This window comes from Salmo trutta, unplaced genomic scaffold (assembly GCF_901001165.1).
Source record: "Salmo trutta unplaced genomic scaffold, fSalTru1.1, whole genome shotgun sequence".
In the NCBI taxonomy this organism is placed as follows: domain Eukaryota; kingdom Metazoa; phylum Chordata; class Actinopteri; order Salmoniformes; family Salmonidae; genus Salmo; species Salmo trutta.
Window position 1 is genome coordinate 4,646,249 of NW_021822962.1, and position 19,525 is coordinate 4,665,773.

Sequence of the window (19,525 nt, forward strand, 5' to 3'; positions counted from 1 at the left end):
ATGTTAACTTAGCCTACATACTGCATGGATAGGAAACAGACTTTTACATCATCAAAATGGGACAACAAATCATACCAGACACTAAATAAACATACAACCCTGGACCCACTAGAAAGCATTGTTCAATATAACGGTGGTAAGATCCCAGAGTATTCAATGGTCCATGCCAGACAGTCAGTAAGTAGACTAATTGACTATGACCCCCCAGTTAATGTTAACTTTCATTTCCTTGACCCCTGACCCAGACACATGGCTTGTGTTCTATTGTTGCATACTCTAGTCTTGTTCCATGAATGTTAGCTTTAAAGCCTCATTTGCTTAATTGCCTGAAATGGGGCAGTTCTGTGGCAATTTCAGATCTGATAAGGGCCTTAAATATAGTTTAACGTGTGGTTAACGTGTGGTTAACGTGTGGTTACCGTGTGGTTAACGTGTGGTTAACGTGTGGTTAACGTGTGGTTAACGTGTGGTTAACATTAACGTGTGGTTAACGTGTGGTTACCGCGTGGTTAACGTGTGGTTAATGTGTGGTTAACATTAACGTGTGGTTAACGTGTGGTTAACGTGTGGTTAACGTGTGTTTAACGTGTGGTTAACATTAACGTGTGGTTAACGTGTGTTTAACGTGTGTTTAACGTGTGGTTAACGTGTGGTTACCGTGTGGTTAACGTGTGGTTAACGTGTGGTTAACGTTAACGTGTGGTTAACGTGTGGTTAACGTGTGGTTAACATTAACGTGTGGTTAACGTGTGGTTAACGTGTGGTTAACGCGTGGTTAACGTGTGGTTAACGTGTGGTTAACGCGTGGTTAACGTGTGGTTAACGTGTGTTTAACGTGTGGTTAACGTGTGGTTAACGTGTGGTTAACGTGTGGTTAACGTGTGGTGGGCTCTTGAGGCTGGAGCAGAAAGCTCATTACTGGTTAATGTAGAGCTGCTGATTACAAGAGCCACATCAGATGTAGCGTTAGGCTACAGATGAACAAACAGTCTGTCTTCAAGCCCTACTTACTAGACAGGGCTTTCACTGCTAGATGACGTGTCTTCAAGCCCTACTTACTAGACAGGGCTTTCACTGCTAGATGACGTGTCTTCAAGCCCTACTTACTAGACAGGGCTTTCACTGCTAGATGACGTGTCTTCAAGCCCTGCTTACTAGACAGGGCTTTCACTGCTAGATGACGTGTCTTCAAGCCCTGCTTACTAGACAGGGCTTTCACTGCTAGATGACGTGTCTTCAAGCCCTACTTACTAGACAGGGCTTTCACTGCTAGATGACGTGTCTTCAAGCCCTACTTACTAGACAGGGCTTTCACTGCTAGATGACGTGTCTTCAAGCCCTGCTTACTAGACAGGGCTTTCGCTGCTAGATGACGTGTCTTCAAGCCCTACTTACTAGACAGGGCTTTCGCTGCTAGATGACGTGTCTTCAAGCCCTGCTTACTAGACAGGGCTTTCACTGCTAGATGACGTGTCTTCAAGCCCTACTTACTAGACAGGGCTTTCACTGCTAGATGACGTGTCTTCAAGCCCTACTTACTAGACAGGGCTTTCACTGCTAGATGACGTGTCTTCAAGCCCTACTTACTAGACAGGGCTTTCACTGCTAGATGACGTGTCTTCAAGCCCTACTTACTAGACAGGGCTTTCACTGCTAGATGACGTGTCTTTTGAGTCATTTGAGAAACCAAGGCTATTGAGTCTGCCAATGAGGATGTGGTGATTGACAGAGTCGAAAGCTTTGGCCAGGTCAATGAATACGGCAGCACAGTATTGTTTCTTATCGATGGCGGTTATGATATCGTTTAGGACCTTGAGCGTGGCAGAGGTGCACCCATGACCAGCTCGGAAACCAGATTGCATAGCGGAGAAGGTGCGGTGGGATTCGAAATGGTCGGTAATCTGTTTGTTGACTTGGCTTTTGAAGACCTTAGAAAGGCAGGGTAGGATAGATATAGGTCTGTAGCAGTTTGGGTCAAGAGTGTCACCTCCTTTGAAGAGGGGGATGACAGCAGCTGCTTTCCAATCTTTGGGAATCTCAGACGACACGAAAGAGAGGTTGAACAGGCTAGTAATAGGGTTTGCAACAATTTCGGCAGATAATTTTAGAAAGAAAGGGTCCAGATTGTCTAGCCCGGCTGATTTGTAGGGGTCCAGATATTGCAGCTCTTTCAGAACATCAGCTGAATGGATTTGGGAGAAGGAGAAATGGGGAAGGCTTGGGCGAGTAGCTGTGGGGGGTGCAGTGCTGTTGACCGGGGTAGCCAGGTGGAAAGCATGGCCAGCCGTAGAAAAATGCTTATTGAAATTCTCAATTATAGTGGCTTTATCGGTGGTGACAGAGCTTTCATGGAACAATTGAGTGAGATAGGTTAGATACAGTATGATAGGTTAGATACAGTATGTCAGATAGGTTAGAAACAGTATGATAGATAGGTTAGAAACAGTATGATAGATAGGTTAGATACAGTATGATAGATAGGTTAGATACAGTATGTCAGATAGGTTAGATACAGTATGTCAGATAGGTTAGATACAGTATGTCAGATAGGTTAGAAACAGTATGATAGATAGCTTAGATACAGTATGTCAGATAGGTTAGATACAGTATGTCAGATAGGTTAGATACAGTATGTCAGATAGGTTAGATACAGTATGATAGATAGGTTAGATACAGTATGTCAGATAGGTTAGATACAGTATGTCAGATAGGTTAGAAACAGTATGATAGATAGGTTAGATACAGTATGATAGATAGGTTAGATACAGTATGTTAGATAGGTTAGATACAGTATGATGGATAGCTTAGATACAGTATGTCAGATAGGTTAGATACAGTATGTCAGATAGGTTAGATACAGTATGATAGGTTAGATACAGTATGATAGATAGGTTAGATACAGTATGATAGATTGGTTAGATACAGTATGATGGATAGCTTAGATACAGTATGTCAGATAGGTTAGATACAGTATGATGGATAGGTTAGATACAGTATGATAGATAGGTTAGATACAGTATGATGGATAGGTTAGATACAGTATGATAGATAGGTTAGATACAGTATGATATATAGGTTAGATACAGTATGATATATAGGTTAGATACAGTATGATAGATAGGTTAGATACAGTATGATAGATAGGTTAGATACAGTATGATAGATTGGTTAGATACAGTATGATGGATAGCTTAGATACAGTATGTCAGATAGGTTAGATACAGTATGATAGGTTAGATACAGTATGATAGATAGGTTAGATACAGTATGATAGATAGCTTAGATACAGTATGTCAGATAGGTTAGATACAGTATGATAGGTTAGATACAGTATGATGGATAGGTTAGATACAGTATGATAGATAGGTTAGATACAGTATGATAGGTTAGATACAGTATGATAGGTTAGATACAGTATGTCAGATAGGTTAGAAACAGTATGATAGATAGGTTAGATACAGTATGATGGATAGCTTAGATACAGTATGTCAGATAGGTTAGATACAGTATGATGGATAGCTTAGATACAGTATGATAGGTTAGATACAGTATGTTAGATAGGTTAGATACAGTATGATGGATAGGTTAGATACAGTATGTCAGATAGGTTAGATACAGTATGATAGATTGGTTAGATACAGTATGATGGATAGGTTAGATACAGTATGATGGATAGGTTAGATACAGTATGATGGATAGGTTAGATACAGTATGATAGATAGGTTAGATACAGTATGATAGATTGGTTAGATACAGTATGATGGATAGGTTAGATACAGTATGATGGATAGGTTAGATACAGTATGATGGATAGGTTAGATACAGTATGATAGATAGGTTAGATACAGTATGATAGATTGGTTAGATACAGTATGTCAGATAGGTTAGATACAGTATGATGGATAGGTTAGATACAGTATGATAGATTGGTTAGATACAGTATGATGGATAGGTTAGATACAGTATGATAGATTGGTTAGATACAGTATGATAGATTGGTTAGATACAGTATGATGGATAGGTTAGATACAGTATGATAGATTGGTTAGATACAGTATGTCAGATAGGTTAGATACAGTATGATAGATAGGTTAGATACAGTATGATATATATGTTAGATACAGTATGATAGATTGGTTAGATACAGTATGATAGATAGGTTAGATACAGTATGATATATAGGTTAGATACAGTATGATAGATAGGTTAGATACAGTATGTCAGATAGGTTAGATACAGTATGATAGATAGGTTAGATACAGTATGATAGATAGGTTAGATACAGTATGATAGATAGGTTAGATACAGTATGATAGATAGATAGGTTGGTTGATTATATCCCTCACCATAACTAAGGAACAAAACATAGGGAGAAAAACGTGAGAGCCAGATGCATATTTCCCTCCAGTCTGATGTGTGTTTAGACGGATGGCTGTTTATGTCTGTCTTGGCCATATTATATGGTTTCCCTTTAGAAAGTCACGTTGTGGTGGAACGTGGAAGTGCATCTACTAAAAATAAAAAATTAAAAAATTGGCTTAAGCTCTCCTCTTTGGCACCTCAGACACCGGCCACACCGGGCCTTTTAAAACAGAGGTTCTTACTTTCTGCTGATCCACTTCCCCTCGTTCTCCTGTTTCCTGACCGACTGTTGATAAAGCTTCATAGAGAGACAGAGAGACCCAGGGAGCATACCAAATGGAACCTTGTTCCATATATAATGCACCATATAGGGAATAGGGTGCAATTTGGGGTGGAGACTGGGTTGTACACTCACTCCCAGCATGTGAAACATGAGAGGATGCTTACCTGTCTGTTTACTAGTTTACCTGGCTGGTGCAGCACGGTGCTATAGTGTGCTAGTTTACCTGGCTGGTGCAGCTCGGTGCTATAGTGTGCTAGTTTACCTGGCTGGTGCAGCTCGGTGCTATAGTGTACTAGTTTACCTGGCTGGTGCAGCTCGGTCCTATAGTGTACTAGTTTACCTGGCTGGTACAGCACGGTGCTATAGTGTACTAGTTTACCTGGCTGGTGCAGCACGGTGCTATAGTGTACTAGTTTACCTGGCTGGTGCAGCGCAGTGCTATAGTGTACTAGTTTACCTGGCTGGTGCAGCTCGGTGCTATAGTGTACTAGTTTACCTGGCTGGTGCAGCTCGGTGCTATAGTGTACTAGTTTACCTGGCTGGTGCAGCTCGGTGCTATAGTGTACTAGTTTACCTGGCTGGTGCAGCTCGGTGCTATAGTGTACTAGTTTACCTGGCTGGTGCAGCACGGTGCTATAGTGTACTAGTTTACCTGGCTGGTGCAGCTCGGTGCTGTAGTGTACTAGTTTACCTGGCTGTTGCAGCTCGGTGCTATAATGTACTAGTTTACCTGGCTGGTGCAGTGCAGTGCTATAGTGTACTAGTTGACCTGGCTGGTGCAGCACGGTGCTATAGTGTACTAGTTTACCTGGCTGGTGCAGCTCGGTGCTATAGTGTACTAGTTTACCTGGCTGGTGCAGCTCGGTGCTATAGTGTGCTAGTTTACCTGGCTGGTGCAGCACAGTGCTATAGTGTACTAGTTTACCTGGCTGGTGCAGCACGGTGCTATAGTGTGCTAGTTTACCTGGCTGGTGCAGCTCGGTGCTATAGTGTACTAGTTTACCTGGCTGGTGCAGCACAGTGCTATAGTGTACTAGTTTACCTGGCTGGTGCATCTCGGTGCTATAGTGTACTAGTTTACCTGGCTGGTGCAGTGCAGTGCTATAGTGTACTAGTTTACCTGGCTGGTGCAGCTCGGTGCTATAGTGTACTAGTTTACCTGGCTGGTGCAGCACGGTGCTATAGTGTACTAGTTTACCTGGCTGGTGCAGCTCGGTGCTATAGTGTACTAGTTTACCTGGCTGGTGCAGCACGGTGCTATAGTGTACTAGTTTACCTGGCTGGTGCAGCTCGGTGCTATAGTGTACTAGTTTACCTGGCTGGTGCAGCACGGTGCTATAGTGTACTAGTTTACCTGGCTGGTGCAGCACGGTGCTATAGTGTACTAATTTACCTGGCTGGTGCAGCACGGTGCTATAGTGTACTAGTTTACCTGGCTGGTGCAGCTCGGTGCTATAGTGTACTAGTTTACCTGGCTGGTGCAGCTCGGTGCTATAGTGTACTAGTTTACCTGGCTGGTGCAGCGCAGTGCTATAGTGTACTAGTTTACCTGGCTGGTGCAGCACGGTGCTATAGTGTACTAGTTTACCTGGCTGGTGCAGCTCGGTGCTATAGTGTACTAGTTTTGACTATAGGGCCTGTGTTGTTCTGTATTTGTCTGACCTCATATAACTAGGAAATGAAGCTTCTGTCTGTGAGCAGCATGTGCCTCTGGGTAGGAGGCAGTAGTCTTACTGAGGAGAAGGATGATACTCTGTGTGCTACTGTTGATACTAGCTACTGTATAATAGGCCAGTGCGTTGATATGGTGTGAGGGATTTCCTTTAGTCATGGTCCTTCTCACTCCATGTACTGTCAGATGATCACTGTTTTAACCACGCTGTCGTAATATAACTCCAATAGACACTATGTATGCATTAGGCTGGCCTACTGAGATTACACGTTGGGGAAATAATCCAGGTTAGTGGCTTGGGGTGGTAGAGCGGTGTTAGCCACTGCCTCGGGATCCCATGTAGAGCTGTGACTATGGGTTTGTATCTGACACACTGCTTTAACACTCTCTCTGCCGTCCTTTCCTCTCTACCTCTCTCTCCTGTTCAATACACATCAAAAATACCAAAAGCATGGCACTACCACTCCTTCAAAAAATTAATCAAGGTTAGCTACCAACTTCAATATTTACGTAGCATAAAATGCAAGATGCTTCCTCCCTCTCAGCCAATAGCAAGTGGAGGATAATTACTATGGCATGTTAAACTAGTTGTCCATCCCTAAACCACAGCCCCTTTAACACCAAATGTGAAACTCACATGAAAAGTAATGGTGAAGAGAGAGTCATGCCAAGGGTGGTCAGCTGGTATGGAATTGTTTAGCTCTAGAATGAGTAGTTATTATGCTTTGGGTTCTGACTGAGACCACAAATTCGGTTTTGTTGGACACAATATGATATAATAGTATATTGAAATTGGCTTAATTAGCGTAATTTATGTTTCCAGGTCCCGTAGACAATTATTCAGTAGATGATTTACATAACAATGGTAAAAAATGATGATGAGGAAAACAGCAAGTCCAGTAAACAGGTAGGGCTGTAATTCAGCCAGCGATGGCCTCTAGTTGCTGCATCTATTTATACAGGCTGTTGCGTTGGAATTTTGTCACAGTGCCAGCAGTTGGTTCGCTGTTGATTACTTTGTTGAGGAAAAGGTTGTGATCAGGTCCCCGTCATTCTCAAAGAAAGAAGCAGGGGATTCCACAGGACATTAAAACATCTGGACAATCTAACATAGAATGATCTTAGTTCACTTGCTTGATTTTTAGGAGATCACAACAGAATATAAATACTTCAATCAGCTACAGCGTAGCTACAACAGCAGGCTTCGGGTCCATGGGATGTTATTAGGGCGTTATAGCGGGGCAACGCTGCAGGAAACTTTCTTAAAGAGACAGTGTCGAGAGGAAGTCTAAATGGGGTGCTTGAGACGTCCCAACTCTGAGGTCACCACATTGAAGTTGAAATGTGAAACGGTTAAGGTAAGGGTTAGGTAAGGGGTATGTTTAGGGTTAAGGTAAGGGTTAGGTAAGGGGTATGTTTAGGGTTAAGGTAAGGGTTAGGTAAGGGGTATGTTTAGGGTTAAGGTAAGGGTTAGGTAAGGGGTATGTTTAGGGTTAAGGTAAGGGTTAGGTAAGGGGTATGTTTAGGGTTAAGGTAAGGGTTAGGTAAGGGGTATGTTTAGGGTTAAGGTAAGGGTTAGGTAAGGGGTATGTTTAGGGTTAAGGTAAGGGTTAGGTAAGGGGTATGTTTAGGGTTAAGGTAAGGGTTAGGTAAGGTGTATGTTTAGCGTTAAGGTAAGGGTTAGGTAAGGGGTATGTTTAGCGTTAAGGTAAGGGTTAGGTAAGGGGTATGTTTAGCGTTAAGGTAAGGGTTAGGTAAGGGGTATGTTTAGCGTTAAGGTAAGGGTTAGGTAAGGGGTATGTTTAGGGTTAAGGTAAGGGTTAGGTAAGGGGTATGTTTAGCGTTAAGGTAAGGGTTAGGTAAGGGGTATGTTTAGGGTTAAGGTAAGGGTTAGGTAAGGGGTATGTTTAGGGTTAAGGTAAGGGTTAGGTAAGGGGTATGTTTAGGGTTAAGGTAAGGGTTAGGTAAGGGGTATGTTTAGGGTTAAGGTAAGGGTTAGGTAAGGGGTATGTTTAGGGTTAAGGTAAGGGTTAGGTAAGGGGTATGTTTAGCGTTAAGGTAAGGGTTAGGTAAGGGGTATGTTTAGGGTTAAGGTAAGGGTTAGGTAAGGGGTATGTTTAGGGTTAAGGTAAGGGTTAGGTAAGGGGTATGTTTAGCGTTAAGGTAAGGGTTAGGTAAGGGGTATGTTTAGGGTTAAGGTAAGGGTTAGGTAAGGGGTATGTTTAGCGTTAAGGTAAGGGTTAGGTAAGGGGTATGTTTAGCGTTAAGGTAAGGGTTAGGTAAGGGGTATGTTTAGGGTTAAGGTAAGGGTTAGGTAAGGGGTATGTTTAGCGTTAAGGTAAGGGTTAGGTAAGGGGTATGTTTAGCGTTAAGGTAAGGGTTAGGTAAGGGGTATGTTTAGCGTTAAGGTAAGGGTTAGGTAAGGGGTATGTTTAGCGTTAAGGTAAGGGTTAGGTAAGGGGTATGTTTAGGGTTAAGGTAAGAGTTAGGTAAGGGGTATGTTTAGGGTTAAGGTAAGGGTTAGGTAAGGGGTATGTTTAGCGTTAAGGTAAGGGTTAGGTAAGGGTATGTTTAGCGTTAGGTAAGGGTTAGGTAAGGGGTATGTTTAGGGTTAAGGTAAGGGTTAGGTAAGGGGTATGTTTAGTGTTAAGGTAAGGTTAGGTAAGGGGTATTTTTAGGGTTAAGGTAAGGGTTAGGTAAGGGGTATGTTTAGCGTTAAGGTAAGGGTTAGGTAAGGGGTATGTTTAGGGTTAAGGTAAGGGTTAGGTAAGGGGTATGTTTAGGGTTAAGGTAAGGGTTAGGTAAGGGTTAGGTAAGGGGTATGTTTAGCGTTAAGGTAAGGGTTAGGTAAGGGGTATGTTTAGGGTTAAGGTAAGGGTTAGGTAAGGGGTATGTTTAGCGTTAAGGTAAGGGTTAGGTAAGGGGTATGTTAGGGTTAAGGTAAGGGTAGGTAAGGGGTATGTTTAGGGGTTAAGGTAAGGGTTAGGTAAGGGGTATGTTTAGCGTTAAGGTAAGGGTTAGGTAAGGGGTATGTTTAGCGTTAAGGTAAGGGTTAGGTAAGGGGTATGTTTAGGGTTAAGGTAAGGGTTAGGTAAGGGGTATGTTTAGGGTTAAGGTAAGGGTTAGGTAAGGGGTATGTTTAGGGTTAGGTAAGGGTTAGGTAAGGGTATGTTTAGGGTTAAGGTAAGGGTTAGGTAAGGGGTATGTTTAGGGTTAAGGTAAGGGTTAGGTAAGGGGTATGTTTAGGGTTAAGGTAAGGGTTAGGTAAGGGGTATGTTTAGCGTTAAGGTAAGGGTTAGGTAAGGGGTATGTTTAGGGTTAAGGTAAGGGTTAGGTAAGGGGTATGTTTAGGGTTAAGGTAAGGGTTAGGTAAGGGGTATGTTTAGCGTTAAGGTAAGGGTTAGGTAAGGGGTATGTTTAGGCGTTAAGGTAAGGGTTAGGTAAGGGGTATGTTTAGGGTTAAGGTAAGGGTTAGGTAAGGGGTATGTTTAGCGTTAAGGTAAGGGTTAGGTAAGGGGTATGTTTAGGGTTAAGGTAAGGGTTAGGTAAGGGGTATGTTTAGGGTTAAGGTAAGGGTTAGGTAAGGGGTATGTTTAGCGTTAAGGTAAGGGTTAGGTAAGGGGTATGTTTAGGGTTAAGGTAAGGGTTAGGTAAGGGGTATGTTTAGGGTTAAGGTAAGGGTTAGGTAAGGGGTATGTTTAGGTTTAAGGTAAGGGTTAGGTAAGGGGTATGTTTAGGGTTAAGGTAAGGGTTAGGTAAGGGGTATGTTTAGGGTTAAGGTAAGGGTTAGGTAAGGGGTATGTTTAGGGTTAAGGTAAGGGTTAGGTAAGGGGTATGTTTAGGGTTAAGGTAAGGGTTAGGTAAGGGGTATGTTTAGGGTTAAGGTAAGGGTTAGGTAAGGGGTATGTTAGGGTTAAGGTAAGGGTTAGGTAAGGGGTATGTTTAGGGTTAAGGTAAGGGTTAGGTAAGGGGTATGTTTAGGGTTAAGGTAAGGGTTAGGTAAGGGGTATGTTTAGGGTTAAGGTAAGGGGTATGTTTAGGGTTAAGGTAAGGGGTATGTTTAGCGTTAAGGTAAGGGTTAGGTAAGGGGTATGTTTAGCGTTAAGGTAAGGGTTAGGTAAGGGGTATGTTTAGCGTTAAGGTAAGGGTTAGGTAAGGGGTATGTTTAGCGTTAAGGTAAGGGTTAGGTAAGGGGTATGTTTAGCGTTAAGGTAAGGGTTAGGTAAGGGGTATGTTTAGCGTTAAGGTAAGGGTTAGGTAAGGGGTATGTTTAGCGTTAAGGTAAGGGTTAGGTAAGGGGTATGTTTAGGGTTAAGGTAAGGGTTAGGTAAGGGGTATGTTTAGGGTTAAGGTAAGGGTTAGGTAAGGGGTATGTTTAGGGTTAAGGTAAGGGTTAGGTAAGGGGTATGTTTAGCGTTAAGGTAAGGGTTAGGTAAGGGGTATGTTTAGGGTTAAGGTAAGGGTTAGGTAAGGGGTATGTTTAGGGTTAAGGTAAGGGTTAGGTAAGGGGTATGTTTAGGGTTAAGGTAAGGGTTAGGTAAGGGGTATGTTTAGGGTTAAGGTAAGGGTTAGGTAAGGGGTATGTTTAGGGTTAAGGTAAGGGTTAGGTAAGGGGTATGTTTAGGGTTAAGGTAAGGGTTAGGTAAGGGGTATGTTTAGCGTTAAGGTAAGGGTTAGGTAAGGGGTATGTTTAGGGTTAAGGTAAGGGTTAGGTAAGGGGTATGTTTAGGGTTAAGGTAAGGGTTAGGTAAGGGGTATGTTTAGGGTTAAGGTAAGGGTTAGGTAAGGGGTATGTTAGGGTTAAGGTAAGGGTTAGGTAAGGGGTATGTTTAGCGTTAAGGTAAGGGTTAGGTAAGGGGTATGTTTAGGGTTAAGGTAAGGGTTAGGTAAGGGTATGTTTAGGGTTAAGGTAAGGGTTAGGTAAGGGGTATGTTTAGGGTTAAGGTAAGGGTAGGTAAGGGGTATGTTTAGGGTTAAGGTAAGGGTTAGGTAAGGGGTATGTTTAGCGTTAAGGTAAGGGTTAGGTAAGGGGTATGTTTAGCGTTAAGGTAAGGGTTAGGTAAGGGGTATGTTTAGCGTTAAGGTAAGGGTTAGGTAAGGGGTATGTTTAGCGTTAAGGTAAGGGTTAGGTAAGGGGTATGTTTAGGGTTAAGGTAAGGGTTAGGTAAGGGGTATGTTAGCGTTAAGGTAAGGGTTATGTTTAGCGTTAAGGTAAGGGTTAGGTAAGGGGTATGTTTAGGGTTAAGGTAAGGGTTAGGTAAGGGGTATGTTTAGGGTTAAGGTAAGGGTTAGGTAAGGGGTATGTTTAGGGTTAAGGTAGGGTTAGGTAAGGGGTATGTTTAGGGTTAAGGTAAGGGTTAGGTAAGGGGTATGTTAGCGTTAAGGTAAGGGTTAGGTAAGGGGTATGTTTAGGGTTAAGGTAAGGGTTAGGTAAGGGGTATGTTTAGGGTTAAGGTAAGGGTTAGGTAAGGGGTATGTTTAGGGTTAAGGTAAGGGTTAGGTAAGGGTTATGTTTAGCGTTAAGGTAAGGGTTAGGTAAGGGGTATGTTTAGCGTTAAGGTAAGGGTTAGGTAAGGGGTATGTTTAGGGTTAAGGTAAGGGTTAGGTAAGGGGTATGTTTAGCGTTAAGGTAAGGGTTAGGTAAGGGGTATGTTTAGGGTTAAGGTAAGGGTTAGGTAAGGGGTATGTTTAGCGTTAAGGTAAGGGTTAGGTAAGGGGTATGTTTAGGGTTAAGGTAAGGGTTAGGTAAGGGGTATGTTTAGCGTTAAGGTAAGGGTTAGGTAAGGTGTATGTTTAGTGTTAAGGTAAGGGTTATGTTAGGCAGCGTTTCCCAAACTCGGTCCTCGGGACCCCAAGGGGTGCACGTTTTAGTATTTGCCCTAACACTACACAACAAATTCAAATGATCAACACTTGTGATTAGTTGATTATTTGAAACGGCTGTGTAGTGGTTGGGCAAAAGACCCACACGTGCAGCCCTTGGGGTCCCGAGGACCGAGTTTACCCTGGGTTAGGATAGGGACGTCCCATGGATCCCGGATAGTACTAACCCTGCCGCGCCGCGAGGTGAAAGAACAAGTGAGCGTTTCATCCCGGGGAGAAAAACATATTTTATTTGAAATTACACAGTGACGATTAATTTATTTTTTACTGTTTTAAAGCTTGAAAAACTTCCCGGGAAAACTCTCCAAAAGTCTACTTTCAGTCCAGTTTCAGCCGGTGTTGAAAGTGTGCGTATGTCCTAATAACACAATCCCAGAAGAGTCCAGTCCAGAAGACTGAGAAAATAAAAAGTGAACATTGTCTTTATATCCATCAAGTTAACTGGGAAAAGTTGGTGCCTCGCAGGACAGGGCTTGAGACGCTCCCTAAATAATAATGTCACACCACAAATAAAAGAAGACGTTCTTCAAATGGGCCACAGGCACAAACAATATATAATAAAGACAGATCACAATGTTGAATAACTGTAAATGTGTTTTTACCTGCTGTTTTCTCCTTTATTGTTTGAAGGTGGTGGATGCAGAACAGTTTGGTTATCCTCCATATCCACCACACATTTCGTATGCAGTTCCGTTTCTGCAGAGTTCAGAGCAAAGATGTCTGTCTTGTTGAGAAAGTTTCCATCCATTTCTAATCAAAGTAGCTAGCTAGTTAGCCTAATGATGTATCTACTTAAACTCCATCTGACTGACACTTGGCCTGTTGGATTTATTTGCCCTTATTTAAGATTAGCGGTAGCTAGCTAACGGTACACTAGCCACATATAAGCAGCCTGTCATTGGGCTAGAGGACCTGGTTACTAACTTTCTATCTGCAGCAAAACATCTATTTGGGATAAAAGGCTAAAGAAGGGGGACTAAAAACAAAAACTAGTTGGCACGTATTAAATACAACTGGAACGTTCGCTGAATTCGGGTTATTTTTCAGTTCTGTTAACTTACCTCTCCGGTTCATGGGTCGGACTCTGACTGCAACTTTTACCTTGGTATCCGACATTTTCATCCACTGTCCTCCCACCCTGGACTACCATCAATGTGTTAGCTAGCAAGCTATGCGCAGGCTATGGCTAGCCGTCTAGCTGTCCCCGGCCCCGAAAACACCACTTTCACTCCACTTTCAGCCGGTGTTGAACGTGTGCGTATGTCCTAATAACACAATCCCAGAAGAGTCCAGTCCAGAAGACTGAGAAAATAAAAAGTGAACATTGTCTTTATATCCATCAAGTTAGCGTCCTATGCAGCTCCAGCACTGTGCTCCGGTCCCAGACAGCATCACAACCGCCATCTTCAAGTGGGAGCAGTTCTCTGGCTGCTGGAAATCCTGCGGTGCCTTAAGGCTATGCAACAACAAAAAGGATTTCTCATAACCCGAACCGAACTGGCCAATATTGGGAAACCCAGCATGGGTGATCGGGAAAAGTCGGAAACAGTATCAATGCACGCGTTTATGGAGTTCCAAGATATTGTGAAATGTGAAATGCAGACTGTGTAAAATATGTAAGAAGAAGAAGAAGAGGAGGAGATAGTAGCCCTCCTCATCAGTGGCCTGAAGTGACTAAACTTTTACTGATGCCCATCAAATATGCTTTCTGTCTGGGACTGGACCGGATAGCTTAGCCTACTTAGTCGATACACCAGGACTATAATCATTAGTCCAAAACGTTTTGCAAAGGAAACCGTTTACTCCAAACGGAAAAAGTTTTACAATGAAAACGAGAGTTTCAATTGGACAAATTCAGGTTGCGTTCCGTTTGGATCAGTTTGGTTCGTAGTGAATGAAACAGAAAATGTGCAAATGACCTCCAAAACAACAATTACATTTACAATATCAAACAAGATAATATAAATCATAAGACAGTTATGTATATTCTTCTGTATATCAAATTATATATACATGAACTTAATTTCCTTTAAAGACTCAGATATTAGTTAGAATCTAAATCTAAATACCTCCAAAAGCGTTCAAACAAATAGACGTCATTATAAATGAAATAAATTAACCTTACAAGGTCTCCCTTGTAAAATAGATCTTCTGACCTCAATGGGACTTCCTGGATAAATAAAGATTAATGCAATTAAATGTATTGTCTAATTAGCACCAAGCTGTCAATGAAAACATAACCAGAGATGAGCAATGTTCCTTAAATGTTCCTAAAATATGTAATGACATAGGTGCAGTCAGTGTAATCACAGTACAGTTTACAATTAGTAGGCCTAGTTTATTTGCAAATCTCAGAAGTAATTATCCACCTGTCATGACCATGTTATTATGCACCTGTCATTACCATAACATTATCCACCTGTCATTACCATGTTATTATCCACCTGTCATTACCATGTCATTATCCACCTGTCATTATCATGTTATTATCCACCTGTCATTACCATGTTGTTATCCACCTGTCATTACCATGTTGTTATCCACCTGTCATTACCATGTCGTTATCCACCTGTCATTACCATGTTGTTATCCACCTGTCATTACCATGTTGTTATCCACCTGTCATGACCATGTCGTTATCCACCTGTCATTACCATGTTGTTATCCACCTGTCATTACCATGTTATTATCCACATGTCATTACCATGTTGTTATCCACATGTCATTACCATGTTATTATCCACATGTCATTACCATGTTATTATCCACATGTCATTATCATGTCATTATCCACATGTCATTATCATGTAATTATTCACCTGTTATTACCAGTGCTGTTCACACTCAAAAAATCCTCTTAAAACATTTGTATAATTTTTATCTGGATTTTATTGTGTTACATCACAACAGGTGGAATCACCAGTCATTATGCATTTTGTTTATGTATTTTTTCACAATACAAGTCAGCCAGACAGCTAACTCTTCCTACATCATTTTCGGACTAGAATAGAATCCGAGTGAACTGAATACATCTTCACTGCATGGTCTCCACTGTCTAAAACAATCAGCGTGTTCTGTGCTGTGGTGACCAGCCCCACCGGGCGAACCAAGTCTTCACTGACCAGGGGGGTTAGGACCGGGCCGTTCTGGAGCTTTCCCAAACTCCAAATCAACCCACGCTGGGAGTCTATCACCATCACATCCCCGGCCCTGTCAAAGGCCACGGCAGACATGCAGGGCCACACTGAGGCCCCCAGGCTCAGAGTAAAGCTGTCTATCTGAGAGAGCATGTTAAAGTCTTTGTTGAATATTGTCAGTCTGGTAGGCCGGGGGCCATTTGGAGGTTGTGTGGTTGTGAGCCCCAGTGTCTCCACCAGGGCGATGTTCCCGGTCACCCGACAGCAGGCCACTGCCTTGGGCCGCTGGAGGTCGGTTATGACCGCTCGGTTCATCAGAGTCACGCCACGGGCAAAGTCCACCACAACCTGGGAGAGCGTGCCGGCCTGGATGTCAGTGACAAGGATATGTCCACAGCTGTCCACGTCCACCCCCCAGGGCGTCTGGAAGGAGTCCCACACCGCCAGAACAAAACTCCCCCTGGTGGTGAACACTTTCACTGCACTGTCACCGGCATCCGTCACAACCACATACCCGCTGGGAGTCACCGCCACATCCACCGGGTGACACACCTCCCCGTTGCCGCGACCCCTCCGCCCGAACCCGTGCAGCCGCCTGCCCTGAGGCCCGAATACCACCACCCTCCTTTCTCCATCGTGCACCACCACCATGGTCCCAGAGGACCCGAACACGGCCACCCCCGTGGGGTTGATCAGGGACCCCCAGCCCCCGAAGGCTGAGCGAAGTCGCAGAGCTCCAGAGCCCAGACCTCCGACCCAGCCGCTGCCTCCTCTGACCCGATGAGGGACAGGTGACCTGGGGGAGCGGGAGAGCAGAAGATCCTGGAGGTCTGTCAGCGCCTGGCAGTGGGAGGTGCTGTCAACGTCACACAGCTGCCGGCAGAAAGGGCACTCAAGCTTCTTGAGGACGGGGTGGGAGAGCACCCGGACACATTCCAGACAGAGTACATGGCCGCAGGACAGGTTCTGAGGCCGGCGTTCCTTCTGCCGTGGGTTATACTTCTCGAAGCAGACTTTACACTCCAGCAGGTTGACGTGGATCTCTCTCAGGAGGATCCCCTCTGTTCTCAGTGAGGAAGGAGGAACAGGAACATCAGCCATAATAGTGTAGATATCCTCTCTTTTACTTTACCCAACGGCAGTCACAGTGTCAGCTCTGCTGCAGTCTCTTTACCCAACGGCAGTCACAGTGTCAGCTCTGCTGCAGTCTCTTTATCCAACGCAGTCACAGTGTCAGCTCTGCTGCAGTCTCTTTACCCAACGGCAGTCACAGTGTCAGCTCTGCTGCAGTCTCTTTACCCAACGGCAGTCACAGTGTCAGCTCTGCTGCAGTCTCTTTACCCAACGGCAGTCACAGTGTCAGCTCTGCTGCAGTCTCTTTACCCAACGGCAGTCACAGTGTCAGCTCTGCTGCAGTCTCTTTACCCAACGGCAGTCACAGTGTCAGCTCTGCAGCAGTCTCTTTATCCAACGGCAGTCACAGTGTCAGCTCTGCTGCAGTCTCTTTACCCAACGGCAGTCACAGTGTCAGCTCTGCTGCAGTCTCTTTACCCAACGGCAGTCACAGTGTCAGCTCTGCTGCAGTCTCTTTACCCAACATTTACATTTACGTCATTTAGCAGACGCTCTTATCCAGAGCGACCAACGGCAGTCACAGTGTCAGCTCTGCTGCAGTCTCTTTACCCAACGGCAGTCACAGTGTCAGCTCTGCTGCAGTCTCTTTACCCAACGCAGTCACAGTGTCAGCTCTGCTGCAGTCTCTTTACCCAACGGCAGTCACAGTGTCAGCTCTGCTGCAGTCTCTTTACCCAACGGCAGTCACAGTGTCAGCTCTGCTGCAGTCTGCTACGGCTGGAAAGTATTTTGGAGAAAACACGGAGAAAATATGTTGAAAGTCAGAGAGGGAAAGAGAGAGGAGGAAAGAGACAGAGAGAGTAAAACACAACACCAGTGACATTTTGAAAGTCTGAGAGCACTGGCCTCCTGTAGGCCTAGGCTGTCATGTGACTTTGTGACGCAGTGGGCAGGCTCACTCTGAGGCCCTCTGCTGCCCTCTAGTGGAAAGAGGTGTCACACAGGTCTGAGGAACAATTCAGTGACTTGTGGAATCTCTGAGCCATGCAGTAAAACTTTAACACTAGTCTGGATGGTAATGGGTAGCTTCTGAAAGGACTTCTGTTTGTCAGAATGGACACAAGTACTCAGTGATTTAGAGGGCCCTCTGCTAGTTTCTCCACATTACTCTGTGTGACTTCAAAACCATCATCCTGTCATTTCTAGTCTATCGTCAAAGTCATCGCTTTAACTTCTTCCTGACTTGGCAGCAGCATCAATTAACAGTTTGATATCTATCTCTTTATAAATCAGAACATGGAGGCTATTTCTGTCTGTCTGTTCCCTGGTGTGCCGAACGAGTGAAATCGGATCCCTCTGGCTGCTTCTCAAATGGCACCCTACTCCCTATATAGTGCACTACCTCTGACCGGCACCCAATGGGCCCTGGTCAAAAGTGGTGCACTGTATAGGGACTAGGGTGCCGTTTGGGACAGGTTGGTTGAGTGGTGAGGAAGGACAGCTCCAGGCTCCAGAGCAGGCCCACTTCCCTCTCCTGCTAGAGAGCAGACCCCCCTCCAGAGGTCAATCCAGGTAATTACACCTCTTCTACTGGACTAATCTCAGCAACCCAAAAACCAATCTCACTTGAGTGCTGGCCAAGCTACTTCATCGCCACGAGACTCCGGTTTTGTCGACCCAAGGGCCTAATTGGACAGTGGCAAGCAAGTTAAAATAAATACCTGGAGTTGGACAAGCTATTAACTGTAGTGCTTTATACTTAGTGATTAGGCCTGTATGCAGATACTGTACCCTGGATAACAAAAATACAGCTTTGGTGTTTGGAGGAACCCAAAGTAGGGTCCCAATGTGTTGTATAATTCTTGTGTAAATAGCTCAATATTTTGGACTCACCATGCGTGGCAAACCAGGATGCATTCCACTATACATTACAATCATTCAGCCCTATTAACCTTTTCAACTCTGTACCCTGAGTCACAAGGGGAGTTAGAGAGAATGGATAAGAACACATAACAAAGGCCTTTATACAAAGGCTATAGGTTTTAACCTCATTAACACAGCACAAGGTATTTCTAATGAGACATACACATATAGTCTACAAGACAATTCAAGAGGAAATACAAAACATTTTTAATAAAGTTTTATTAATTCAGAGTGAAAAAACAAACAAAACACAAGTCTCCTTTTCGAGAGGGATTGTTTTGGCAAACTGTCCTCTTCCTTCCAGAAACAACGTGCCGTATTGTATAGAGCCAGGGAGTCTGGTCCATGCTACCTGGGGGTGAGTGTCAGGGGCGGAGATTCACATGAGAGAAATATTTCTGTTGAGATGATGGCTATGGTTGAATACTTCTAAAATGCACCCTTTTATCCTCCCTCGAAATATTCACTTATCTGACAACTGGACGAGTGATAAGAGCTCAGAGTGCCATCGCTAAACTCCATTCGTCAAACCACATTTCTCAGTAATTATATGCAATCTTGTATGCAAAAAAAAGTAGCTTAAAAAGACAGTTATGTCAGAACAGCGTTTACTCCAAGGGAGCTATGGCGGAAGGATGGATGCATTCCAAGAGTATTGACCAGACCCAGTGACTGACAAACCTTTACTTAAGCAATAAGGCCCAAGGGGGTGTGATATAAGGCCAATATACCACGGCTAAGGGCTGTTCTTAAGCACGACGCAACAAGGTGCCTGGACACAGCCCTTAGCCGTGGTATAGGGGCCATATACCTCAACCCCCCTGAGGTGCCTTATTGCTATTAAAAACTGGTTACCAACGTAATTATACCTGTGGTATACGGTCTGATATAGCACGGCTGTCAGCCAATCAGCATTCAGGGCTCTAACCACCCAGTTTATAATCATCAATAGAACACTGGAATAAGAACTCAAGGAGAAATGTAGTAGGCTGAATACAAACTGCAAAAAAGTGTGAAGTGTAAAAAAGAACAAGACTACATACATACAGGCACAAAGGCGTTGAATTAAAAACGTTTACAGCAACACTGAAAAAAGACATGGTGTGAATACTGGCTTACTGATGTGGTGTGACAGTGACGCAAAGAGCATTTGTTTTCACTACTACTGTAGTAAATCTGTAGCATCCCCCA

At 43.8% G+C, this 19,525-nt stretch overlaps 2 protein-coding genes across 2 annotated transcripts in view; both read right to left on the reverse strand.

Annotated features, from left to right (window-relative positions):
* Window positions 1–13,997, reverse strand: part of kif13a (kinesin family member 13A) — a 193,686-nt gene extending 179,689 nt beyond the window's left edge. Inside the window, exons 1-2 of the mRNA XM_029746847.1 lie at window positions 13,262–13,997; window positions 12,803–12,896 (exon numbers count right to left, since the gene is read on the reverse strand). Coding sequence (XP_029602707.1) covers window positions 12,803–12,896; window positions 13,262–13,322 — 155 coding nt within the window. The 5' untranslated portion in view covers window positions 13,323–13,997. The remainder of the gene's footprint in view (window positions 1–12,802; window positions 12,897–13,261) is intronic.
* A 1,074-nt stretch (window positions 13,998–15,071) lies between these two features.
* Window positions 15,072–16,928, reverse strand: LOC115187756 (E3 ubiquitin-protein ligase NHLRC1). The gene has a single exon (XM_029746780.1). It carries the CDS (start codon window positions 16,436–16,438, stop codon window positions 15,191–15,193), a length of 1,248 nt encoding a protein of 415 aa, XP_029602640.1. The 5' UTR covers window positions 16,439–16,928; the 3' UTR covers window positions 15,072–15,190.
* Window positions 16,929–19,525: the final 2,597 nt, after the last annotated feature.

Excerpts from the sequence above, each read along its gene's own strand:
- LOC115187756 (XM_029746780.1), bottom strand. The coding sequence starts at position 16,438 with ATGGCTGATGTTCCTGTTCCTCCTTCCTCACTGAGAACAGAGGGGATC.